Source organism: Pezoporus wallicus, unplaced genomic scaffold (assembly GCF_028554395.1).
Source record: "Pezoporus wallicus isolate ANWC-B61680 ecotype Strahan unplaced genomic scaffold, APGP_CSIRO_Pwel_v1 contig_8188, whole genome shotgun sequence".
In the NCBI taxonomy this organism is placed as follows: Eukaryota; Metazoa; Chordata; class Aves; order Psittaciformes; family Psittacidae; genus Pezoporus; species Pezoporus wallicus.
In genome coordinates, this window is record NW_026640104.1 from 4093708 (window position 1) to 4121636 (window position 27929).

At 42.2% G+C, this 27929-nt stretch overlaps 1 protein-coding gene across 2 annotated transcripts; it reads right to left on the minus strand.

Annotated features, from left to right (window-relative positions):
- Positions 1–14: 14 nt before the first annotated feature.
- SLC18A2 (solute carrier family 18 member A2) lies at positions 15–27929 on the minus strand. 2 transcript variants are annotated; one of them, XM_057417392.1, is made up of 16 exons: positions 27827–27929; positions 27487–27627; positions 25266–25617; positions 18638–18696; positions 16715–16798; positions 13897–13989; positions 13395–13484; positions 13237–13280; positions 13101–13161; positions 8182–8277; positions 4900–4978; positions 4610–4661; positions 4097–4160; positions 3214–3333; positions 2552–2685; positions 15–552 (listed from the first exon to the last, which is right to left on the minus strand). In XM_057417392.1, the coding sequence occupies exons 2-16, from the start codon at positions 27605–27607 to the stop codon at positions 442–444; spliced, it is 1560 nt and encodes a 519-aa protein (XP_057273375.1). In that variant the 5' UTR covers positions 27608–27627; positions 27827–27929; the 3' UTR covers positions 15–441. The 2 variants fall into 2 exon arrangements, with proteins under 2 accessions (XP_057273375.1, XP_057273374.1); XM_057417391.1 differs by lacking the exon at positions 27827–27929 and having other exon boundaries at positions 27487–27743.

Consider the following 27929-nt stretch of genomic DNA (forward strand, 5'->3'; position numbering starts at 1 on the left):
GGTACAAAGGATGGGTTTTCTTTGAGCTTTGCTTTTTTTTTCCTGCCTTTCCAGTCAATAAGAAAGACCGGAGCTCCCAACAGTAGCTTATGACTCCAAATAAAATATGAAATGTTGACATGAGTTGACTTTAAAAACCAGCTAAAATTCACATTTATACAGATCTATACTACACAATTAATAAAAATATAATATACTATTCAATAAAATTAAATAAAATAAAGATTAACACTATACAAATCCTCTATAAAAAGCATGTTCCCCCCCCATAAGGCAGTTAGCAGTCTGCTTTACAACCATGGGCGATGAATAATACACCTTTGGTTTTTTTGACCATTTCATTATTAAATGGACAGTACAACTAAAACCTATTTCTGGATGAGATGTTTCACATGAAACACTGCATTTTGTACACCAAAATATGTTATATGGCTTTTCATGTTATTCATCACTTTCATATTCTTCTTCTTCATCACCTATGGGGTAGGACTGGATGTTGTTCTGTGTGTACATTTTTGTTTTCACAGGACAGTTGTGATCCATTAGTATGGCCTAAAAGAAAACAAGAGTGGGAATATTAGCATTTCTGTGTAGCACCCAGCTGAGGGCTGCAGTTGACCCCACTGGGATTCACTGAAAGTAGAGCCCAAACTGATTTCGGTTTGAATAAATCAAGTCCTTAGGTTGGTGTGAGGTGGGATCTTGGTCCTAAAGACATTATGAGCAAATTTCTGTTTCTGCCCATGTATTAAATAGAAATACATCTACCTGCTCTCCACTTACAGTAATTTACCTCTTCTATCATAGAATCACAGTTCAGGTTGGAAGGGACCGTAAGCTCATCCAGTTCCAGCCTCCTGCCACGGGCAGGGACACCTTCCACTAGACCAGGCTGCTCCAAGCCCCTCTGTCCAGCCTGGCCTTGAACACTGCCAGGGATGGGGCAGCCACAGCTTCTCTGGGCACCCTGTGCCAGCGCCTCAGCACCCTCACAGGGAAGAACTAATCTAAATATGCTTAATCTCCATTTATTAAAGGCTGGATGAATGAGCAAGAGGAGTCCTACTGTCCTTCCTTTTGACTCTTCAAACCCTGAAGAAATGGCACATCAGGTGCCACTTTGCACTTAAAGCTATGGTGTGGGGGCAGACCCTGGAAGGTGTTTGAGCCAAGGGGGAGAGAAATCCTGTCCCTTCTGTGATTACCATGTTACAAGAGAAGCTCTGTCTGTGACAAGGGAAGCGCACGATAAACTTCCTATCTCTAGCAGACGACAGCAGCTGTTTTATTCCTGTTCCTCAGCCTGAGTCAATGTAAAAATAATAAAGGAAAAAATCAGTGCAGTCTGCAAAGGTCATGACAAGGAATTAACTGGAATCTCTGGGATTCTGCAGTCCAAATATGTGCAAAACAAAAGGTCTCTGGCCTCACGTACACCAGTACTTCAGGAAAATTCATTTTCCCACCTTCTGTTCTGCTCATGCTGGTACAAAGCAAAAGCAGCATCCACAGCAGGTTCTGTTCTCGCCTTGCAAAGATGTGGTGCTGCATAGTAAAGCTGCAGCCATACAACATCACATTTTTTATACAGGTACAACCAGCAACTACATTTTGGGCCCGAAACAACCTTCTTCAGCAAGTGCAAGGATGGAGGCACTGGGTGGGCTAGACCTACAGATGGAGACAGATGTTGCAGGAAAGATTGGCACTTGTTTTCCAGGATTTTTCTAGCCTTGGAATCAGAACTGGGATTGTTCCGCCTCCTGACTGCACTGCCTTGTAATTCCTTTGGGAGCTTCTCATCTTCTTGCTGAGCATAGGAAACATAGTGAGCAAAGCAATGGATCCCCTCCTGCAGTAAAAGGGCTTTTGAACCTCATCTGGTATAAATCTATAGAACAGCAAGTCATGCACCAGTGAGTAGGAGAGCAGACAAAAGGGCATTATAAGAAAGGGCAAATTGAGCTATAGAAATGGGAAAGGAAGGGAGAGATTAGGAAAAGAAATGAAGGAAAAGGGCTGCCAAAACCAAAGCAGGAATCTTTTCTGGGGAGTGACAGGCTGGGGAAGGAGTGAAAGGTTCCTACATAAAAGTAGCCATTCGTTTGTAAGGGCAGGTGATCTGTATGGAGGAAGAAGGAGGAGGAAAGCACATGATGCAAAATATACTGTAGAGGACCATGGAAAGAAAGAGGTTAAGGTACACAAAGGAATAAAAGAAAATCAGTCAATACAATTCTGGTACTTCAAGGAAAACAAAAGTGTGTTTTATACTGACTCCATCACGGTGTGTGCTGCTGCAGATCAGTGTCTGCTGGATCCTGGTTTGTGATAATCTCATTTGGGACTTTGTAACATGTAACTAATAAAATGCTTTTCTTTATGCATGTTGGACATAAAAAGAAGGGGGAGTTCATTCTAAGGACAATGCATGAGGGTACAATAAAGTGTGCTGGTCCCATTTTGGGGAAGTTAGAGGCAAAGAAGAAGATACAAGTTATTTTCTTTCATTAAAGTAAAACAAAACCAAACCCAACCATGTTCCACTTACCATTTTCTCCTCTTTGGCAGGTGGGCTTCGAAGGAAAAAACACAGGGGAGCGAAGAGGATATCCACAATCCCTATAATCGTCATGAGCCATGGAAACCCGATGGCCTTTGCAATGGCACCGCCAGCAGAGGGACCTTGTATAAATAAAACCCCTTTTCTGAGGATCCCTCAGACACAGCATTTGCAGCAGTCACTTTAAGCAACAGTGATTTTATACACAAAACTCCCGCTTTACAAATTGGTTTGAGGAATGTAGAGACATGCTTGTAATTATAACATAAACCTTTCCTGGCTTCATGCTTCATTGAGGAAGAGATGCTCTTGTGGTATTTGTACCATGTGCTCAAGGAGGCAGTGGGGAGTTATTCCCCTCTCAGACTATTGAGAGCACAGCTGTGGTGTTAGTTTTAACTGTTCCAAAGGATATCCTATTTGTATTTAGTGCCTGAGACCTTCAAGCCTCTTACAGCTAATGAAGCTGAGCACGACATCGCAGCAGAGGAAAACAGATGCCAAACACGATTCCCTCTGCTTTCATTTCTTATAGAATATAAAAACCCCTGCTCATAAAGCCTGTGAATGCCACTGGGATTCACACCTGGCATCACAGCATATTCCCTCTTCTTAGCTGTGCATTATAGGCAGGAAAAGGTTGGACTTACCTATGGCAAAGCCCATGCAGAAGGCAACATCAGCTATTGCATACACGCTGCCATAGACTGATACGTGACGCAGATCTACAAGGTAACCCATAATTGGCATCATGGAAGAATCCACCATTCCTGGTCAGGAGGGAAGGAAAAACACTTCAGGAAAATACAGCCTTTTTTTTTTTTTTCCCCTTTTAAATGTTTTGGACAGCTATGTGCTACAAAGGGATGCAAAAGCAACTAAAAGATGCTTATTCTTAAATAAGCAGAAAGATGTGTGTAAAAGTAGACTGTATTATCTACGGTTTTTATGGTCTTTACTGTGTCTGAGGTCATGTATGTACATGCATAGACATGTATGGACACGCATAGACATGTGCATATGGCACACGTGCAAATCTGCTGACCAGCCAAGCGCTAAAACCCAAGCCAGGTCTCCTCCAGCCTGTGTGCTCCAGCATAAGCAGAGCTCACACATAACACTTGAAGGTTTGGGAATTCTTATTTGATGAACACAAATTTAAGCCTGTTTTTTTCCTTTTTTTTTAAATATGAAAATATCTCTATAAATTCTCTTCCACACCAGGGAAGTCTGTGGGTTTCGGGCAGTGGATGGCCCCATTACTGAAAACCATATATACATTCATGGACATTCATTTGAAAGGTCTATGTAGGTTGATGGAGGAATTCTGGGCGCACTTCAGAATCCAGCTTAACAGCAGCCTGGTTTAAGCTGCCCTTTAATCCTTCTTGCTCTACCTACCAGTTTGGGCTGCGGCTCAGGCATCACTATCTCTGATCACAATAGCAACAAAACCAATTTCCCATGTAGTATCATATAAAATCAAGTTTATGCAAAAACCAGACTGTAAGAAGTCATTGTAATTTTTCTTACCAATGGCAAATCCAACTCCAAAGTTTGGTGCTATGAGCCCATAAATGTTTTTAGCAAATGGTACCTATAAAGGAAAAGTAGGCGGTTCATTATGTCACACTGCACATGCTAATGGGATGGTTTTCTTCTTCTAAGGTATGTTCTCCAAGTAGTTATGGCACACTTAGGGTGGATGTGAGAGTCAGATTGGTCCTTGCTCTGGGGTACCATTTCAGACAACTGTGCCATTAAATCACTGACACACTATTAGGAGCAACACTAATACTGCTCACTACTCACACACTGTTAAGTGATAGCTCAAAAGAAAAAAGATCACCTTCTTTCAGAGCCATTCTTCCTTAAAAGAATTGAAGCATTGAAATTTGAAAGCACTCGAAACTCTGATCTGGAACCTATTAACTACACATTGTTTAATAACATATCATAAAGCAAAATCTCATGGGGAAGGCACACATTTGAAGATGAGCACACAATTACTTAGATGGTTTGAAAGATACATGATCGTCTACTTACACATAAAATACTGATTCCCACGATTAGCATCCCAAGTAAAGCACAAAGCCACCTATCAAAGAAGAAACATCACTTAGAGATCGGTGATACCGAGATGTTAGAGCTGATCTTGAATGCTTCAAAGCCATGTTTGAAGCGCCAAGTTACACAAGCAAAGCAACAAAATGTTCCAAAAATCAATTTTGTTACTACAGAACAAAGCATAGTAATTTCCTATCACTAAACTGCCCTGGAAAACCCTGGAAATGGAACAGACTGGAAGATTATTAATGTTTTTAAATTAAGCCTACCTTCCCATTTTGTGTGCGAGTATCCCAAAAAGATTAGTCCCAATAAGATAAGAGATACTAGCTGGAAGAAAAGCAACACCTGAAAAATACGAATGAGATGTTTTATCAGCAAGGATTTTAGTGAAGTGTTAGAAGAAACTAATAAATTCCAGACACTGCAATTTTGATCCGATCGCATCCAATAGAGCCTTTGTGCAGAGCACGAAGAATCAAATATCCGGTTTGTTGCAGCCCTCTCATGAAATCTAAAGGCATCATCTATGATATGTGGGAGCGACGTGACACCTTTGAAAAGAGTTCTTCAGCCTCAGCTGCAAGAACTGGTATAGGAGAGGGGATGGAATAACAGAGAGCAGAAAGTTTATATCTAACTGCAATAAGCTTTGGGATAGGTCAAGGAAAGCCACTCTTTCATGGCTGTGTGGCTTATGGAGCATATGCTCAGCACATGCAGCAAGCCCACAAGTGTCAGGGGTGGGTGAATCCCTCCCTGGAGTGGGGGGCAGCAGAGCTGCTGCTATGGCCTGGCAAGTAATGTCCCCCTCTATGGCTGCGAATGCCACGAGGCCTTGTATTACAAGTGAGTTTGTAATGCCATGGTGTGAGTAGTGATTGAAGTCAAATGTATGTCAATAATGTAAAGGTGAAAAAAACCACAAAACCATGGTTTTAACATTATTTAGCCAATGCATCTACAGTGAAAGTTAATTTAAAATAGTTATTGGCGTAAATTAAATAATCCAGTTATCTGCAATGACTTACAGATAATGGCACCCATATAAATCCACCCCGATGGGAGGATGCCCTCCCATCTCCCCACATCCACTTGGAAAATACTGTTGGAGCCAGGCATTTTTCCTAGCCTTCAGGTTTCCACAGCAGCGACTGTACCTGGATTAGATGCTGGCGGCGTGGTGGACAGAAATAACTCTGCTTTAAAAGCCAGTTACAGTCTGTACCTGAGGATTCATCCTCTCCCGACACCTAAGTCACAGGCCAGGACCCCAGCCACAGGGGAGGTGTCAAAGGAAGATGTGCTAGCGGAGAGCACGGTGTGGCATTGCCCTGGCTGCATGGAGAGCACTAGGGAGGATGATGGAGGTGTGTGTGTGAGAGCAGGGGATGCCCTTGAGGAAAAGATATTGTATGACAACTATTCAAAGGGGCAGAGCAACAGGGTGCTTGTGCCTAATGCTGGATCCTTATGCAACAGTGCTGGATGGTTCATGAGTCTTAGAAGAAATAACATAGTGTTGCATTTTTTTTCTGGTTTTCCTGTTAAATTCCACATCATCCTAAGAAAAATAGAACTGGGACAGTCTGTCAAATTAGTGCATGCCACAAGAACTTCTATTTGGTCACCATTCACTCAGATAATTTAGATTTAGAAAGCAGCCGTTATATTACAGTACACAATCCAGCCTTTTCCTTAAAGTGTATATGCTCCTCATCTTTCACCAAGACAACGTAGATTTTCTCATTTCCTGCCTATCCATCTTCCTTCTTATCTCTCTGATATTCATAAGTAAAAAAAATCAAGAGGTCATTTTTAGCAGAGCAATATCCTGTGACTGAAATCCTTATGGGTTACAAAAGCGACGCTGGGGAAGCATTTTCACCTGCGTAACCGCAGCTACTTCAGTCCTGCCTGGGGCTATCTGTTTGTGGCAAACGGGCACATGGAGTAGACCTTTACAGCTGGCAGAAAATAAATACACTACAACGACTTGCAGGTTGGTGGGTAAGCTGTGTGATGCTGAAGCAGACCCGCCATTTTCTAAGTGAGCTTTATGCACAGCAACTTTAATTGACCAAATCAAGGTTCTTTACACCTTCTTCACATCGTGCTTAAGCAGCTGGGTCTCCAAATTGCATAAGACAACAATTTGCTTAGAACCCTGCAGTTAGAGATATAGTTTAAAAGGTTTAAGAGCTTTAATTAATGCTGTCAAATCAGACAAAGTGTGATGGAGTCAATTTACTTATATCATCGAGAGGTAAAATTAGTCTTTATTTAAAATGGATCTTTTCCTTCTAAGAACCTCTATTCTACCAAGAGATTTGTAAATCTCATTTCCGTTGCACCAGTAATAAGAAACTCTTGTGAGGGAGGTAGATAAGAATCTTTCTCTTTGTGAGGTTTAAAATACCTAAGTATGTGTGTTAATTTTGCTGTATTACCGTGGAGCCATTACCATGCTCAATAGCACAGCAGCACATCGAGTGCTACCCGTAGCCACCCTACATCTGAGTTGCATTAATTAGAACTAAGGTTTGTGCTTTCTATATGGTGTAGGACACCCACATGCACACAGAGTAGGGATATTAGTCAAAGGCTTGCAGAACATCATTTTCAAGAAGGATTCTTATTCTCCTTGCAAATGCCATATATTGATAGTAAAAAATACCCTCCTGAAATGCCACAGCACAGAACATTTCATTAACTTTATCACATAGATATATGTTGTGTTTGTAATAGGAACTCTTCCTTCAAACTATTAAAAAGGTAAACACCCTTCAGATCTATGCAGAGGACCAACACTATGCCAAGCACCCCCCAAACAAGCCAGTTCACATCAACCTGGTTTCCCGAGACTGTGTCCCCATTACAGGTTATAAGGTCCAAGTGGGGTCACTCCCATTGCTCTTTGTTGAATGGGGTGACTCAGTAACAACTGAAAGGGTATCAAATCCATCAAATTAGAGGGAAAGTGCTTCTCATGTCCTTGGTGGCCACCTTTCAAGTAAAGGCTATCCTTCTACCACGTTACCAGAACCATCCGTGGAAGGGGTATGTGCTGGCATGAGCGTGCTCTGCACCAAACAGAGTGCATCGGCTGCAGATTCCTGTGACTGCCTGCTCCTGGCAATTCAAAATAGGAGCTGAGGATGGATTCCTTCTGGGAAAACCCCCACCAAAACAACCCAAACACAGTTTTGCCCTGTTGGGCTGCCTCTGTGGCTCAACAGGTATCTATCTTGCAGCTACCCCAGCCAACGTTCACTGCCAAATGTGCTGCTAGGGCTCCCAAAGAAGCCTCTATTGCAATAACATAGATCCACTACCTATTTTTCTTACAGACCACTGTTTGCAGTTGTAACACTGATAATACTGAAAAATAAAAGCTGGTAAAAGCAAAATTACTACTCTGCAGCTTATAATTACAGCTAATATATACAAGCTTATATAATAATATATAAGCTTATAACCATCATTAACAGGACCAGAACTGAGACAGTCATTAGATAAAATAGAGATGCAAATAATATACTCTACTTTACCAAGCTGCCATTTCTTTGAACACATGGTCTCCATCATCCAGATGGGTAAAGCTGGTTCCAGCATAGCAATAGCCATGTTTGCAAAGCAGATTGATCCTTAGGGAAAGGAGGAGAGGGAAATAAAATAGTAGTAATTATTTCATTTGACTATGAACAAAAAGCCATGCAAAGAATGGATGCTTTTACATAAAACGTTGCACTTTTTACAGTTCTATTTGTTGTGCATTGGTTAGTGTTAAATAGAACAGAAGGTAACATCGCTGAAGACTTTTACATATATTTCTATTCTCCTAGAAATTATACAATGAAGGTTAAGCTACTTTCATAATGTGAAAGTTTGCAGTGAGCTTGATGATATTTAGAAAGTTCATGAGGTCTGGCTGTTGTACAAATGATTAGCTAAAACTACAGTCTTCTGGTCTTTATCTAGTCTCCTAGGGCAAAACCAGAGCCCTGTTGTGTAAAAGGCACCGGCTCTGACCCCGTGCCTCCCTCATCTGAAAACAACCATCACGAGATGTGGAGGTCTTGATCCTAAAAATACCAAGAGACAACCACAGAGATGTCTATCCCCTACAAAAAGGAATTCTGTGGTGAGATCCTTTTTGCCTGCAGCCAGTAAATCCATGCAGCAAAACATGGGTTTGGCTGAGCTTGCCCAACCCTATGAATTTCAAATGCTTCCAAATCTCTTTTGAACCGCTGGACCTTTAGTCCCCAGATGCAAAGGATAACAAGAGGTGGAAGTGCTGATTCAGTCTTGCCCCCAGCTCAGCTCTGCCCTTCATCACCGCCTGCAGATCCAGACTCCAGTGGGTTTGTGTCAAGTTCATCTATCCTCAGTTGTGCACTTCAGCTTTAGCGCAGGGATTATTAAATCCCATGGTATTTCTTTGGATTCAAGATGTCTTTCCCACTTACTCAAAATAACCCAAGGCAGTCAAAGGCTAATGGAGGGCAACAGGACATGTCCCTTTTGCTAATCCCTTACAAAACGGCTTTGGAAGTCACTGCTACAAGTGACATCAAACTGGTGTTCTCACTTTTCCTCTGAATATATACAACCTCTGAAATGCAGGAAAACTTTCTGAACTCCTACAGTCATTTACCATCCAGATTTTACTTTTCTTAGAGAAATTCTTCCGAGGGCAGAGAAACATTATTTCTCCTGGAACAAGTTTCTCATCATGCAGCTCAAACCAAAATGAGCACCGATGTCATTCTTTGCTCAAACCTGTCAGAATACATTAGACTGTGTATTCACAACTCCCAAAATGAACTTGGCTCACTCCCTTCCTAGGGCAAAGAGCAACAGTTCAGCACTGCTTTACCCTAAAGAGGAAAGCTAACCTTTCCACTCCAGTACAAGCTCCCACTAATGCAGTGCCTGTGAGGAGCCGCGGTCAAACACCTCAGGGTTGCCCTCTTCCAAGCCAGTATCAGCCATGCTCAAGCAGCTTCCTTGATGCTGGAAAACCACATTTCAGGCCACACAAAGCACAGCCAGAAGAAGCAAGGCCATTCCAACAGAGATGGATTAAATAGCAAAGGTCTTGCTCTACTCTTAACAAACTTAACAGAGAAATGAGATACAGGTGTGCGTGCACACAAGGGCGGCATCAACATCTCATTAGTTCAGGGATCATCGCCTGAGCTTAGCAAAGTACTCAGGTATACGGTGGCAAAGGTCCTTCAGATCTTTATAGGATGTACCCCAAGAGAAAAGTGAGAGCCTGAACTGGTACCCTGAAAATTCAGAGCAAAGTCCAGTGAAGGCCAAGTTACCTTAGCAAAGCCTCCCCAAAAGAAGATTATATTGGGTTTTCTTTCCCTCTGCCTTGCATGGAGCTGACCTCTTTTTAAAGGGTGATCTCTCAAGGACATAAACCCTACCTCGTGTCTTCTTTAAATGAGAATAAATGTCCTGTGTGGGCCAGAAGGTGCAAAGTTGCAACCTTCCAGCTGGATCCTATCTCTGTAGCCGAGAACCCACTTAGCTTTTGGCAGAGTGACATAGGCATCACTGGTATTTCCCTGTGAGAAAGCATTACTCAGTGCAAAGCTGTCACACACCTTCTCAAGATCCCACGTGCTCACTATGACATCTGTCTCAACTTTAGGGTTTGGATCTCATAGTTTCAACTAACGTGTTTTTTGCCTTGCGATAGCTATATATAAAAGGTACCCAGCCATTAGGACTAGCCATAGGGACTGCAATATACAGGGAGTGAATGAGAGCACTGGCCTCCTGTCTGTTGTGACAGTCAACAGTATTAACTCATAGAAAAAAGGGTTTTATAGAGGGAAAAAGTTCCACTTTCAGAAAGAAGAGAGAGGAACTCCATGCTTCAGTTCAAGACACCTTGTGTTCAAGAGTAATATCATGCTACAGATAAGCCAAATTGGTCAGAAAGTGCTTTGAGAATACAAACAATTATGACTCAAGTGCATGACGCACGCTCAGGAGATTGAATCTGAATTTGTACCATGAAATTAGTGCACCTAAATCGAGAGTGCAAGAAACACTGGTACTGCCATGTCCGTTTGCAGTGTGCCTAAAGTGTCCCTGTATTTAACAGCGATTAACAAGTCAGCTCACTAGAGATGCAGTCAATTTTTAATGAGGAAGTTAACTGCCTTAAAAGCCATTCAAAACCTCTAATCTTCCGGAGCAGTACAAACCCAGTGGGACTTACAGCCTTCTTCTCTCTAATCACTGTGTCTGAACATCATACACAGTGTGGGACATCCACATTCACAGCATCCTTGTGAAGCACAAGACATATTATCCTGGCTTAGATATGAAGAAATGTGGCATGGTGCCTCAACTGATTGCCCCAAGGTGTCAGAGCACGGAGCTAACTCTGCCATCCCAAACAACTGCTTACCCATCCTTCCCTGTTAGGATCAGGATTGAGTTTCCATCTTAGAATATAAAGCAAGGAAAATACCAAACTCCTCAGGGTAAGAGAGAACAAATGAAACTTTCATACTCTTTTCACTGTTAAAAAGCAGCAGCTTCAGAACTAAAGCAATTAACATTTAAGCAGTATATTCCTGGAGCATCAAGAAAGCTGCATCTGGATTAATGCCCTCTCATAAGCCAGATAAAAGGCTGAATTTATAGTTGGTGTTTGGTGTTCATCATATTTGGTTTGTAAGGGAAATAAAACAGGAGGAGAAGAGGCTGAGGTTAGAGAACATCAGCATCATCCATACTGCGAAAGCACTGGGCAGTTTCCATCCTGCAAGGCAGAAGCCCTGGATGCTGCACCTAACCCCACTGATAGCCCATGGGAGGGACCTTCCCCTGTCATAGGAGCTGATGCCTGGTAGGAGCAGGACAGGTCACCCAGAGCAGGAGGGATCAAAGCAAGTCTTTATGTTTCTATACTCTGTACATCCTTTCCCTGCCTCCTGTTGAGTCCAGCTGCACTGGATCAAAGATGGGAAAGGAAGACAGGAAGCACTGGGAATGCCTGCAAGAATGGGTAGGGAAGCAAGAGGCAAAAAGAGCCAGGGAAGTAAAGGTAAAATCTCTGACACACACTGCCCTGATTCCAGGCTACCCATCCCTGGGTCTTCTTTATCACTTTGGGGCTCTGAGACTGCTCAGCCCTGCTTAAGAGAGCCCCGAAGTCACAGCTGAAACAACAGAAGAGAAGAGAAGAGAAGAGAAGAGAAGAGAAGAGAAGAGAAGAGAAGAGAAGAGAAGAGAAGCAGAAATAAAGTGCCATGTAAATGTGTTAGAAAATTGGAACAAAGTCTGTCCCTGCTCTTAGCATACACAGGACATGGTTAAAATAGTGGGATTCATGTTCCTTGGTACCTTTTCTCTTCCGTGGCCAAGGCTAAGCTTGACAGGAGTAGCTAAGTCTTAGTCAAGCAAAGTATCCTTTAAAATCAGTCCCCTTGTCATATTTCATGGTGTAAACCAAATTCCATCACAGATTAGACATTGGCAGGGATTAGGTATCTAGAAAATAATGTCAGATGAACCTCACCTTGCAGCATCTGCTTTAACCACTGCAAGAGCCAAGGTACCGGATTAGGTGAGTGATAGATCCAGTCTCTCACAACAGGTACTGTTCTTTGCTACTCTTTTCCCTCAAATACTTCTATTCTATGGAAAGGTCTTCTCATGCTCCAAGAAGTCCTCAAATAAAAGTGTTTGTATAACTTCAGTCACAGCTTGGCCAAGTGTCTAGTCACAGGGTTAGGGTTATATCCCTAAGATTAAGATCAGTTCCCTAAGATCACCAAGAAAGAGAGAACCCAAGAAATGCTTGGAAGAGCTGTTGGATAGCAGGTTAGGCCTAAGAAACGTAACAGTGAAAATAATTAGCTGTTTCCAGGTGTTTTATCAACATTAAGAAGGGCCAGATTTCATTACAGACTTCAGAATAAACATGCAACAAAATGCAACACAAAAAGGCAAACTTCCCTTGAGACAGAACAACTTATTAGACAAACAATGCACGTAATACCAAACGCCATTCCCCATTCAATCCAGACCTTTTCTGAAATAGAATCCATGCTCTAGAGACCAAACCCACTCCCTCTCTTCAAATGGAAACAAAAGTTCAGTGTTATTCCCTATGCCTGCCTGTGACATGCTGGAAAACCCTCCCTCTAAAGCCTTCATCCTATTGACTTGCCTCATAGGAAGTTTCATGGCCACATCTCATTGCTTGGCAAGCAGCTTCAAGTCATTAGTGTCCTCTCAGCTGGAAATAAACTTACATTTTAAGGTTTCTGCCTATTACATGTATACATATACTAGTATATTCATCCTATATTACCAACAGGTTCTTTGAGCTTGATGTAAATGAGGCCAGCAATGACAGTATTGTTAAACCAGCTTAACCTGAGGCATTCCAGGTATAACACCAATGGTTTAAACAAAAAGGATCTGGTACCTGCTGCAATAATGATATACGGGTCCTTCAAAAGTGTCAGTAACGGCGTCCCTTTCTGACTCTATGAAACAAAAGCTCGGGATTAGGAAAGGCAAAGTGTCATCCATTGCCTAGAGTGTTTTACCTTAATACTTACTTCTGCTTGTGCTCTGGATGGCTGCAGAACAAATAATTGAACAGCTGTGAAAAGAAATCAATACTGTAACATTTCTTGGGGTTTAGACAGTAGGGGTTTAGACAGTAATATGAAAGGGATGTGCTGCATGGTGATATTGACTCTCCGTATTTACTGACCTCCATCTAACAGAGCTAGTGCTGCCAGCACCAGGAAAGGAGAACTCTTCCCCACAAATTCGTACATGACACTCCCAAAAGGTGGACCCACTGCCAGGGAGAAAGAAAGGACACAGCTGTGAAGCCACAACTCTGAACAAACATCCCCTACAAGCAGTTGGGCATCCTACTATTGGGGTTCAGTGACCAAAGCGCTCAGTGTAAAAATGCCCACAAAGCTCACTGATCATGACAATAACCATATTCTTCACTCCCAAAGCACTCTTCCATGTAAACAGACCCCATACATCTCAGACATTATTGCCTGTTGTATGCATCTACGTAAGAAATATGCTGCTGTGCGAAAAACTCTTCGTAACGTGCACCATGGATGTAATGTGGAGACAGCACCATAACATTACACTCAGTGAGATCCCTCTGCTGCTTTCATAGGTCACAAGCACATGCTTTGGGAAGGCTGGGGGGTGGTTTCTCTTGCCAGCAAAGCCTTCGACTCACTGACCTAAGACTCCCATAGCAAGGCCTCCTAGTGCAATTCCCATCGCATTGCCTCTCTCTTCATCATCTGTATATACACTGGCAAGCATTCCCATCCCTAAAAAGGAAAAATAACAACAGAAAATTAGGCATCTGCATACTACAATTTATGGTTATCATTTGCCAGCCCTACTAAATATTGTACAGAGGCAACAGCAGGTATTTGTATATATATATATATATATATATACAAATAAAAAACATAAATATTCCCTCCCCATAGAAATCACGTTGAAGTAAAAGGGGATTTGGCAATGTTTACGGTCTCCAAGAACTTGTTCTGCTGTACAGTATTAGGTAATTCAATGATGCTCTGATTTTCTAGATTCTTTGTCCTTGCCTTTGTTGCAGAGCTTTCAGATGAGGCTTTTCAGCTAGCAGAAACAAAGCTTGTGACGAGTATTCCCTGTTCTTCATTCCCTGGGTGCTTCACACAAAGGTCTGGTGATCACTCACAGCTGTAACCGTGGTCAGTGGTAGCTGTGCTCTGGGGCTGGGGTATTATGCAGAGCTGACTGCTCTGAAAATGAGTATTTCAAGTTCAACATCCAAAGTTAAAGGATTCTTTTGACCTTTATTTTCAAGTGCCTCACTTCTGCGTTTCATGATGAGCCTTCATTTCACAAAGGAAACATGAAGCTTATTTCATTTGTGGCTTTGTAAAACACTCAGACTCTGTAAGCATAAACGCTGCAGAAGGGTCCTCATAGAAATTAACAATTCTGTTTTCAAATCAAGGTTTAAGTAGACTCAGTAAATAAGGTCCATGACTAGAGAAAATGATAACAAACTATTGCACGATTGATCATTAAATGAAGCACATCAAAAGAGCAGAGGTCCTGTGTGAATTAACACCCTTATTCAAAGTTGTGGATGGCATCAAACTGTTTGCATGAGCAGTTGAAGAGCAAGCTAGGGAACGGTCTCAGAATTCACAATGAATTTGTGGCTTTTTGGGACATACTCTGAACGAAAGCAGTAGGCAATACAAAGAAGATAATGCAACGCTTTACATGTAGGTAGGAATGATTGCCTGCACAAATTCAGGTGCTAAACAACTGATTGGCAGCAATACCACAGAAAGCCTCCGTTGCCTGTGAAATACATGAAGCAACAATCACTGCTGTTGGTCTTTGCAAGGAGTCAGAGCTTCTTCCGAGTGCTGGGTCTGGTGCAGCATAGGAAGAAAGGGAAGGGTGAGCAAAGGCGTAGGGAAAGATCTGTGAGGGGAACTGCAGGACTTTCAATTGAAAATGGGAGAGGAGGAAAACTGATGTGATAATAATCTTGCAATATGAGAAAGAGCCATAAAGATAAAGAAAGGGTTCTTCATGTTCTCTCAAGTACAGGAAGCAGAAATAGATTTACATGACAGTAAGGAGGTTTTAGATGAGACATCAGACAAAAAAACTTCCTGACAGTAAAGGTACTCCAGCACAAAGCTAGATGCTGAGGGCATTTCTGGAGGCTTCTGAGAACATGTCTGTCAAGTATGCATGAGGAACCACAGATACAGAGCTGATCCTGCCTTCAGGAAGGGGGGGGACCAGAAGATCTCTTGGCCTTTTCTGCTCTATTTTCTACATTGTCTGTGAAAAAATGTCACGTACTCGTCTATGAGCTGTATCTCAAGATGTGCACTTGCACAGGGACTGGGTTAAAGCTGAACAATGTTTAATTCTGGTATGTCTTCCCTTTGGAAAGTTTGCCTTGTAACCTTAACTGGTACAGGAGAAAAGATGGATTTTCTTGTCTCTACCTCTCATGCTGCTCTGCCTTCTCCATCCCTGGCTCCTTATACCAGCGCCTGCCTGCTCCCTTAGCCACATCCCTACTCTTGCCACTACTTATCCAGGCTTAAATCTCTTTGCTTAACTAGTGCTTGCTGCGTGGCTTCAAGACCATATTAAACATCAGGTGCTTCTTGCTCCCAGTTTGAATGCTCAGCCTGGGGTCTTGCATCCCCCCTGCAGCACTGCCCAAATGTGGGCTGGAGCAAAGTCCCTTCTAAAAGAACCTAGCAGGAATCCAGCTGTCAAGCTCCTGCTGAGTTTCCATGGAGTGTATGCGAACCCTGCTTATAGGTTAATCCAACCTGGAAAGGGGGATTTTCCTGAGGAAACCAAGACACGTTCCTGACAGAACACTGCATTCACCTCCCTTCCCAAACCAAATTCATATTTCTCCTGACATTATAGGAGATTTTTTCCAGAAAAAAAAAGTGCAAAATATTCTAACATGACCCAAATGTGTTTTCTGCAGTCTCAATCCCAGGAAGGGTTAAATAATTTGGGCTGAGAACCCACACTCCATTTCACCTGCTCAGTTAAAACGTATATTGTATTGGAAATCCAGCCCAGGTAAACTGAGTCCAAACCAGCAGACAGCATGGTAAGCCCTTGTAAACAATGTTTTCATAAGAGAAATCTCAGTAACAGACAGAGCTGCTATCCCTCCTATAACAAATACCAACATAAGTTCCCAATGACCTTTAAAATGGCCAAAAATGAATTTAAAATGTGGAAGACACAGATGCAGAAATCCCAGGGAGAGTGCAGTTCATTTAGTGTTCTACCTTACTGCAACCCAAATACCAAAGTAGGCTGAAAAGACATTTACTTTAGAGCTACTTTATATGAAAGGGACAGAAAAACCATGGAATTGATTTAATTGAACATTTTGGTATTAATTATTGAAAGTGCAGACAAAATACAATTCACAAAGTGACCGAAAAAATGACAGAATCAGTGATTTGCATTTAATTCTATCATCTCTTCTCTTACCTGCTACTGAAGAACAAGAGGAACCCACTCCTTGAAGGGACCTGGCAATAAACAGTAATGTGTAGCTTCCAGAGAAGGCAAACACTACAGGAAAAAACAGGGGCAAATTCTTCAAATTAGGTTTACTGTAACTAGGTTAAAAAGTTAGATTTCTTGAAACAACCACAAAAAACTTCATACAATTTAGTCAAGTGTTTACAGTGCTGCTTTCAATGCTAACTGCATTATTTTCCCTTATTGCATTTAGAAGTGTCAGTGTTGAATGGCTCTCAGGTGTTTAAGCCTCCTGGTAACACAGAATGCAAGCACCCAAGCAGTTTTAACTAATTACTTGGGATTGGATTACATCCAGCTCTGATTCAGCTATACACAAGAGGAGTAATAAGACCTTTCTTTCCAGCCTTGCCTCCCCATGCTGCTACATTTAAGGCTGAAGCTCCAGGCATTTAGGGAAAGCAAGATTTAACACACCTGCATCCATGCACCAACATTTCCTTTTGTAGGTAAATAGGTGGAGAGAGGTTTTATCCTGCTGTTGCCAGCTCCACATTAGATGTCGTGCAGCACAGCTGGCTGCAGGGGCAAGGAAGTCAGTTCCACCCATTCAAGGGCTGCAGCAAGGTCCTGATTCTGCCAACAGCACAGCATCAGAGTAACTGCACCAGAGGAAGGGCCTGTCTGTCTCTCTTTGATTTAACCCCCGGTTCCACTCTCAGCCAATATCTGTCTTCTGGGACACATCACCTGGATGCTGCTCTCATCAGTCTCACTAAATTCCCCATCCACAACTCTGGAAATTAGGGGCGTTCCAGAAACCCAAGCACAACTCTGCCTGTTAGAGCTTGTGTGATGCTCAGTGTCATTCAGCCTACGGTGAGGTCTTAAAGGTTTTGCAGCTCTTATCTGTTGGCCACCTAAGGAATTTTGCTGGATAGGTTGGAGCTGTGGGAAGCTGTTACGCACCAACTAAACAGCAGATCCACATGCACTTCGCCCTGCAGCGCTGTGCCCCTAGGGCTTTCCAGCAGGTCTTACCAAAATCTCTACCCATGTGGACACAGAAAAACAAAGGAAAGAAGGAAGGATGTAAGCAGATCAACAGTACTCCCCTTTGCCATGAGCCAGGCTCACTGCTCTTATCTCCATCCCAACCAGAATTTGTCTAACGTGCTTCTAAAATGCAGAGTTGTCAGTGACTCTAAGACCAGCACTTCAGTCCCTGATAATACAGTTTCTCTTATATACAGTGGATATAGAAAACTCTTTGTTCCCTTCCTTTTTGTCATGGACTCTGATAGGTCTCTTATCTATGTTTGGAAACAAACCTGGTTCTTTCACCACTCTCACAGGCTTCTAAGGATCCTTGTTCTCCTCTGTACTCTTTCTATCTGGGCCACAGCTTTAAGTGCCATGCCAAAACCAAACATAAAACAGCAGCTGAAGCCTTATCAATGCCATTAGAGCAGACGAATTATCTCAGCTGGCTTGCAGGCTGTGCTCCTGTTTGCACATCCCACAGTGATGTTCAGCAGTGCTATGATACTGTTGACTCATACTGTACTCATGAGCCACTGCAGCCTCATGATCTTTCTGATAAGCCCCTACTATAGCTAGTTGTTAAGGACCCTTCAAAATAGCCCTCTCATGGCTGATAGCCCTCCCATGGCTCTCTGTTTAAAGCTGCCTGAGCGCTACTTCAGATTCTAAGAACCTGAAAAGTCAGCTAAGGAAAGACATGTCAAGGTGGGACGGAAGGTTGTGAATTCCTTAGAGCACATTCATGACAGCACACTTGTCAAATCTCATCACCACCACCATCCACATGGAAGTCAGTCTCTCTACATCAACAAGAAGTGATAATCATATGTATCATACATTTAAAAGCTGCATCTGGACCAGACCAAATAAGTTGTGGACACTTACTGATTGTTGACACAAACATGATGCAGAAGCCAGCAAACAGGGGGATCTGGTAGCCTATTCTGGAAAACAAAATGAACACTCACATTTCTGGGGTTGTCTCACTGACATTTTGGGTTAGACTTACTCACATGAGCGCGCACACCACAAAACCCCAACCTATAGTTCCTTGGTAGGCTTTGAACTATTTTCTGCGGACCACAGGATCAAATTTGTCCATGTTAGAAATGCCTTTTCATGTGGCACAGCAGATTTTATATCTGAAATCCTTGGAAGAAATCCTTCTCTCATTAGAATCTGAATGCCCTATTCTCACTCTACCATCATTATTCCCAATAAAGCCCCTCTGGGCCTCCATGGGAGTTGCCAAGGATATGAGTAGGGCAGATCTGTCTGAGCATGCTGGACTTAGAAATAACCCAGTTGTGTTTCAATGCTCATCTGTTTCCATCCTCATGAGACAATGACTATAATGAGATACAGTGGTTCCAATGGCTTTTTTACTGGAAACGTTTTTCATCAGCTTTGGTGGGAGCTCTGCCTTCAGCAGCCAGGAGTGCTGGAAACGTCCCAGAGATCTTAAGAATAACATTTTTGCTTTCCATGGACTTAGGAGCAAAAATGGAGTTTATAAAAGCTTTCCTCATCAGCTCGCTTCTTTTTTAGGGCTCTAAAGAGCCTGTGGAAATGCCTGGTTGCTATCAGCATTTTCAAGTTTCCAGGAAATAAAGAATTTTCTGTCTGGAAAGCAAATGCAATTTTAAGCACCTAAAACTGAAATTTCAACAAGAACAATTACAATATACTGTTTTCCATGCCATTAAAAATCTATCTTAGAATCAAAACCACTACCTGGGTAACTCTGAATACTGCGCATTCTGTTGTGTTCTGTTAAGCACACTTTATTCATGGCTTCTTTTTTGTAGGACTGTGCATCTCAAATGTATTTTCAAAGACATTATTTAGTGGCCAAGTTCCTCAGCAATGGATGAGGCTTTTCAAAGGAGTTCTGACTGACTTCAGCTTCCAATGGTGTGACAGTATTGGGCATTTATATTGGCATTATTGGCTAAAGTAGGTCAGTCAAATAATGGTCCTTTTAATTTTTAATAACAGCAGTCACGACATAGGCAAACCAAAACAATTATTCTGAGCTTTTTTTTCTTGTTAATATAGCTTTTATACAATTAAGGACCATCAATAATGCAAATTTCTCTGAAGTCCAGGGCTTGACGTTCATTACATGTCTCCCTGCAACGTTTGTTTGAGTTTTGTGAATGAACACATTTCTATATGCCATAGAAATCTCTAACAAAGAACAATTTTACCTGAAGTATCATTACTACATTAAAACATGTCAAAAACACAGTCTGCAGATTCTTTTAGTTGAACTTTTTAAGTGGGTGTTACACCAGCAGACACTGGTTGCTCATGTGCTACTTAACTGGACTGCAAATTAAATCCCTGGCCACTTTCTCTGTGGCCTTATGATAATCATTTTAATCTCTCAGCACCTTGATACCTGGCCTGTGAGAGAATAATGCTACCTTTTCTTGTCTGCTTTGTTTAAAGTGGATGATTTTTCTAAGCCTGCCTCTTCTCTTGCTGTGTGTATAATAGGTGTTGTACAATGGGATGCCAATCTCCTCTTCATCAGGGTCTGTAGCGTTAGGACAAAGGGTAACGGGTTAAAATTAGAACAGGGGAAGTTCAGGTTAGATATAAGGAAGAAGTTCTTTACTGTGAGGCACTGGAATGGGTTGCCCAAAGACATGGTAAAAGCTCCATCCCTGGCAGTGTTCAAGGCCAGGTTGGACAGAGCCTTGGGTGACATGGTCCAGGGTGAGGCATCCCTGCCCATGGCAGGGGGATTGGAACTGGATGATCTTAAGGTCCTTTCCAGCCCTAACGTTTCTATGATTCTATGATTCTATGTTTCTATGTACATGGGGAAATAAAAAATTACCCATTATCAATGTCTTGCCTGCCCCAGAGCTGAAGTGGGCACTTCTCTTCCCAGTGGGATCAAGGTGGAGCAGGCCACAGAGAGTTTGACCATAACAGCTTTGAATTTGAGTTCTTCAATTAAAGAAAGCACTGTCAGAAGGTCAGATTAAATAGAATAATCTAAAAATCCTGCAGGTATGGCTATGAAAGCAGAAGTTGAATGTCCTTATGCTTTCTTCCTTTGCAAAGTAGGGTTGTACCTGTCCAAAACATCTCAGAGATATTTGGGATGGGCACTGGGGGAGGAAGTCTGATTTCAGTACAGAAAACAAGCAATTCTTTGGCTTGACACAGGGGCCATAAGACAACAATTTCCTTCTGCTGCAAGTACACTGAATTAAAATTCAGTTATGTACTTGAAGACAAACGTCATCCAAATTGGCTCCCACATTCACATTTCCACCACTAGAACAGAGACATGAGCTGTGAGATCTTCTACAAACATTAAGGAGTTAAGGTGAAGGCCTATCACACTAGTTCTAAATGATGCTATATCAAGCTAAAGCAGATTTCAACTCTTCCTACACTTGGAAAGTTTCTGGTGGTTGAAGGCTGTAGGAAAACAAGTATTTTGGTAAGTCACTTCTAATGCTCAATGAAATAGTGTTCAAGCACAAGTTTTGCAGTCACAGACACTATTCCTCCATTATCTTGGACAAACAGGCCCACAGCAAGGTGTGAAGCAATATATAGCAGAGGGTGATGAGGACAGAACTGGAGCAGAACTCAGTCCTTCTCTTACTACCCAGCAAACCATGATGCTCTTTCACATATACCTTTTCCTCCATGCAGAAATTAACCGTTTCAGAACTAGATTCTGTCGTTTCAGCCAAAGCCTGCATTGCCAGTGATCCATCATACAAGATGATGCAAAGGCACACAGATCAGCAGACGGCATACAGTTGTTCTAAACAGGTCATTACAACGTTCCTAAAAGCTACCTGGAGCTTCACCCACAATTTGGAGATGTGTGATTCTCATGTGCTGCTCCTGCCTGAGGCTTCTGAACCTCTAGAAGCTGTGGTCGCTCGTGCTCAGGAGATAGCCTTACCCGCATTCAGTTAACATTTAGTTAGATATGCAGGTTGTTCTTTCCTTAGCAAACCCTGCCTCTTAGCAAAGCCTGCCTCCTCCTGAAATAGCAGCACTAATTAGCTGGCAGTTGGGCTACCACAAATGTCTAAGCTGCAGCTGCATTCTCCAGTCTGTCCAACAGATACTAGCGAGCACAGACTGGGAGGTTTTGCTGAACTATTACACTATATAACAGAAATCATCACAAAAAGGAGAAGCGCTGCCCGTAACAGCCAACTTATTCATTGCCTCTGTCCCTTGGTCCTGGGCCATTGAAACCTGTGAATATGCAGTTCTTACTTCTCAGCCACGGCATGGCATATTTCATCACAGTTATCTCTACATTTTGTTTCTCTGCATGTATGATGTACAAAAGAATATTACAGCCTGTCTTCTCTCTTCTTATTTCTTGTTACCATGAGCATGTAACTTTCTTGGGTAATCTTCTCAAAACGCTCCCAGAAGCAGAGTCCAGCATGTTTCACCAAGGTTACCTGCAGCTAAAAGTGCTTCCTACAAGTATTTTAGACCCTGAAGCAGATGGAGTCAGTTGAAGGAGGGAGAGGAAAGGCTACCACTGATGGAGAACACCTGAATTCCTCTGTTTCAGTCCCATGTTGGCCCCACATTGCAGGACTGTTGGGAAGTGGATTATACCTAATAACAAGGTTACCCTACAGTAAGGCAACTGATCAACGGGTGCTGTGCAGCAGTAAAATAAAGGTTACACTGCCTTAGTGGCTGTGAAAGATTAGAGCCTAATTAGCCACTCATTACAGTGCTGCGTCTTGGTCATGAACCATGGTCCCAGCCACTCATGCAAAGAAGATCAAAGCTGCAGTCAGGCTGGTGCAAAAATGATAATGAAAGTATCTGCTCATTTTTTAATGATTATTGAGGCCATTACAGAGAAGCACAAGGTTAAAATAATGCATTTTTTCCAGGCTGACAAAAAAAGGGAGAGAGACATTGGCTCCAGTGCGTTGTGGGGCTCACACAGCTGGGCTCACAGCCTCATTCATAGAGCTCAGGAAGAGCAGGAAAAAATAATGGAACAAATCAGTTATTTATAAAGGGCACAGCAGCCTTTTCCCTATTCTTTTCACTGGAAAGGAATAAGCAGAGCCTTCAATCTCCCCTCGCCATTCCATCCTCCTCATGAAGTGCTCTGTATCGAGTGCTGTACTGTTTGTGTAGTTTCTTACCAATTTCACTACAAGGGAAAACATAGAAGTGCATCTGAGCCACAAAATCATATCAGCTCTGCCCTGAAGCCATGCCACGGTGGGAAGTGTGTTACTGACATCCTAAACCATCCCCTAGAATTTCCTTTCCTAGGATTTTGTTAGAGCAAGGGTAAACTGTTTTATGACTTGTAATCCAGCTCCCTACGCCAGGTGTGTGTTTTGTCTGATGCTCCATGGAAAGAGCTGGGCTTTAAATAAGAAATAGTTTTAGTAGAACATACTTCTTGACTGAAATCAATTTGAAAATTTCCTTTTAAAAACCTACGCCTCCAGTACTTGCAGAAAAGGGGAAAAAAACAACCTACAAACCTTCCAGAAAACCTAAAATAAAGCAATTATTGGCAGAGACTCATATGAATAGAACATCCTGTTGCATCCTGTGCAAACTCAAGCCCTCAAAGCCAGCGCCTACTGAAAGCTGATAACACCATACTTGATCAAAAATCTAAACCACCTTTGACTTTTTGATTCAAAAAACCAAATTTTGATTGAAAATTAGATATTTTGATTGAAAAAAATAAATATTTTGATTGCAAAGAAGACCATGAGCACAGTGTGCTACCTGTTTGAAGAAGAAACTTACTGGGCACCTTAACAAACTGTCTACACTAATCTTGAACTAAGCAACAGATTCTCCTTCAGCTGTGCTATTTTGCTGAAATTTAGCTAAAGTGATAATGGCAATGACGATTCTCACTAAACAGCTTATCAGTGGTAAGGAAGAGTTTTATAATGATAACTCACGTATTTTCTGTTTCATTTATCATAATCACAGTTTTCACGCTGCTTTTTAACTGATTATATCCATCGTTATTAGGAAATGTCAACTTCAGGGTATTTTTTTGCCAATGACTTTTATAGGTGGTTGATAAATGTGCTAACTGATATTTCCCACTGAGCATTTCTCAGAAGAAGAGCAGATAGTGGAACCAAGATACAAATAATGCATGAAAGAAAAGCAGTAAACCTTAAATCTAATTTAGGGCCACTTTGCCGCTAAGGCACTCATTTCCACTGTATGAAAGAAGAGTTTATCACAGAGGACACTGGGAAGATGCACTCCTTGATCTTTCTTCTCGCATTCGTTGGGCGTCTTAGCTTGCCAACCTGCCCCTGTGATTGCAGTCACACACTCAGCCCCATACAGCAACCTGTAGGGCGTTTCCAAGAGGAAATCTCAGCTCGCAGCACTGATGTTCACACTTGTGTTTTGCCAACCCTGTTCCTAAACAGCAAAGGGAGATGCTACAAGAACATTTAGGGCATCCCTAAGGACGTATCACATGCGTCCTGGTAGCCTTGGCACAGGCCACACCAAGCTCCAGTCCTAAGATGCTCAGGTGCACAGAGAGGCATCGGCAGGGACATGCACCGTCTTACTTAGGCAGATGTCTACCAAAGAAAGAGTGATCATATCTACAGTATGATGTAACTGCACTGTTGAAAGTCATCAACAACATGGAGAATATTATTGCCTTTCTCCCGGTTTGGCAGGTTGTGGAAATGATGATATTGAAAAGTAAGTATCGACAGGGCAGTAATTTAGACACTGAGAAAAATCTAGAAGAATACCTAAAGAACTATTATGAAAATACTCCTCGATAACTCATGTTACTTTGCCTATAGACGAGCCATCATATCTTCACAAAACAATACAGAAATTCCAGGTAACAAAAATCTGTTTTCCTCCTCAACTTGCAGCAATGTTTGTGAAAAGGCAGTTTTGCGGTGGTGTACTTGTATCTATGTAGGTAGTATGCAGTAGAAGATAAGGTGAAATGAGAGAGAAATGAGACTCTCTGTCTCATAGAATCACAGAATGGTCTGGGTTGGAAGGGACCTTAAAGCTCGTCCAGTTCTAACTGGAATGTGGGATGTGAATCCTGCCTATAGTTTCCATATCATGTTTGACTAATGTAGGTGTAACAGATATATCATCAATTCACAGTGCTTCATAACTATGTTGTAGTGCCTTTTGACCCCTTGTAACTGCATTAAAGACGTTTCTACACTACTTCAGCAAAGGTTTCTGTAAAAACCTGAGGTCTCAGGAGCTGGAGGAAAAATGTTTGATACTGAATGTATCAGATGGCTCATGTGTGGTTTACCAATTGATTTGGGAAAGGACGTAGGTGTTAGGGAGTGTTCATCAAACTTATTTCACTAAAATATTCCTCCAGGTAAGTGTGAAGGCCGCTAAGCCAAGGCCACAATAGAATTAAAAACACTTTGTTTGAAGTAGTAACCCAGACTAAAACATCAATATAAAGTCCTAACTGAGTAACACAGCAGAAATGACATACCTGTTCGTCAGCGGCCCTATAAAGGGATTAGTGATTAGCTGCACTGTTGCTTTTGAAGCAAACAAGAGACCAACTTGCACATTTTCATTCAGCAGGTCCTTATCTTCCTTCGGGCAATCAGATGGGGAAGGAGTCACATTTACTATCATTTGTTCTGTCTGACTAGGATGCAGCTCTCTGGGTTGTGTCTTATCAGATTCATTTCCAATGACCATCGTTGAGTTGTCATAGTAGGAGAAGATGCTCTGAAAATTGTCCGTCGTTGTTGAGACTACACTAGGTTTAGTAGTCTGGATTTCTGAGGCATTTTTCTCATGTTTGATGCTGTAAAGGTAACTGGGAATTATTGGCACTGGAAAAACAAATAGAATACATTGGCATCTTATTATCAGGTTATTTGTAAAGGGAATCACCAGCTTTTCTTGTTTGCTTTGCCATTTATTAGGAAACACAAGGCTTTCCTACAGAGCACATTAGTAAGGATTATGAATGGTGGAAACACAGAACTGAAACAGAAGTTTGCTCATGGGAAAAAACACATCTGTAACTCTGAAGTGCAGTTTAAAATAAGTTCTTTGATATGAATCTTTATTTTTTGTCAGTTTTCATAAACATAAGATTTTCTGTACAGGCATCATTCAAGAAGCAAAGTGTAACAAGTATCAAAACCTGCTTGAAGAGTCTCTTTGTTGCACATGACTGCACAAATCCATTTAATAGCTTGCAAAAGCAGGAAAGATGAGAAAAGCATTGAAACTGTTATAAACCAAAATAGAAAAAAGTGTAAGAAGCCACATTTCTAAAATATATCACAAACATATTGATAAGTAACAGCCATAAGAAGGAAAAAATGTAACACTCTTATATTAATTAATCACATTTAGTGTGCTGATATTTGCATATCTCATTATATATAAAAGTCTGCATTGAAAAGATCATCCAGAAGGGACCTTCTCTATACGCTTTAGGAACTTAGCTGCAATTTAATTGCATTCCTGCACTCAGGAATTAGCATTTTAGAATTTGTAAAAACAGATGTCAGGTTCATTCGGTTTAAGGTTAATGACAGAATCTACCCTCCTTGTCTTATAACTTCCTGGAAAAGTCTCTTTCAGTAGGTCTGCAAACTGTAATTTCTAGTAATAATTACCCTAGTAATTTCTAGGGCTTGTAGCATGCATATTACTGAGTGAGTAAACCACAGAACCATAGCATCATAGAATAGTTAGGGTTGGAAAGGACCTTAAGATCATCCAGTTCCAACCCCCCTGCCATAGCCAGGGAGACCTCGCACCAATGTTAATAACTTAGGAGAAAGTATATTCATATAGGAAAAAATCAAAGATCGACTTGCTACAAATATGTATGTTTTTAGCCAAGGTCTGTTTATGGCATCAGCTTTTCAGCTGAAGTCCCTCAAGAAATCCAGGAGTCTGGTTCAGAAGCTGACAGTGCAGCATAGCCTGAGAGCTGGCTCTGCACAGCCCCATCCACTTCTGAGAGACACATGTGCATCCATGTGTGCATGTGTGCATCCATGAACTACTAGTTTCTCTGAGCCCTTTTCCTTAAATTCACATAAACACTGGAATATGAGGACATCTAAAATAACAACAGTGAAGAATATTCAAGCACTTAATTTGGCTAGATTATTGATGCCATGACACCGAAACCAGTAAAAGTTGCATTTTCAACTTTGACCAAAACTGGGAGTATTCTATTAAACCAACTCACAGAAGTGCTTTGCTTAAACCCCAGCTCGATAGTTTTCTTATTAACCTCTCATTTAAAGACCAAAGTTGGGGGGGGGGAAGAGAAACTATCTCAAGGAAGCAGGCATCTCCAGTGTTATCTAGCCTGTTGTTTCAGTTGCATGACCACAGGAGAAAAAACGATGATGGGCTAAAAATACTGTTATCTGTTGTTCCCTGAAGTATTAGTGGCATTTAGTAGGAAGAAAAAGAATTACGAAGACCTTTTGTACAGCATTCATTATTCTGCAATTAATAGGGAAATAAAGCCAGACTTTGGTGTGTGACAGTGTTTGCAATACACAGAATGTAATTCGTGCTTTAAAAAAAAACCAATCAGTGCTTGGAAATGTTTGGTTTGGGAGCATTAATCATGCATGCGGGGTATACATCTGTCACTGGAGATTATTTCTGGCATAATCCGAAGGGGAGAAAAATAAAAGCAAACAACCCAAACCCTTCCTACCTACCGACTACCGTAAGCAGCATGTTGTCCAGCAGCAGGGCGATGAACACGATGAGCAGGATGAGTTTCCTGGACTGCCGGCTCTCCCGGAGCCACCGGAGGAGGCTGAGCTCGCCCCAAGCCATGGTGCAGCAGCTCCGGCTGCCTGCAGACAAAGGCCTTCAGGGTCCGGGGGGACCGTGGAAGGGGGACCCCGCCGGCAGCTCCGCGGTGCGGGTGGCTCGGGGGAGCAGGAGCCCCGCTCCGCACCGCGCCCGGCGCAGGTCCCCGTCCAGCCGAACGCTGCGAGCAGGGCAGGAGCGGGGAGGAAGAGGAGGAGGAGGAGGAAGGGGAGGAGGCGGCACCTCTGATCCCTGTGTGAGCCCGGGGAGCGCTGGAAGAGGTGCAGGGGGGGTCTCTCCTGCTCCCTCCCCTCCTCGGCAGCGATGCTGCGGGGCAAGCAGCGGG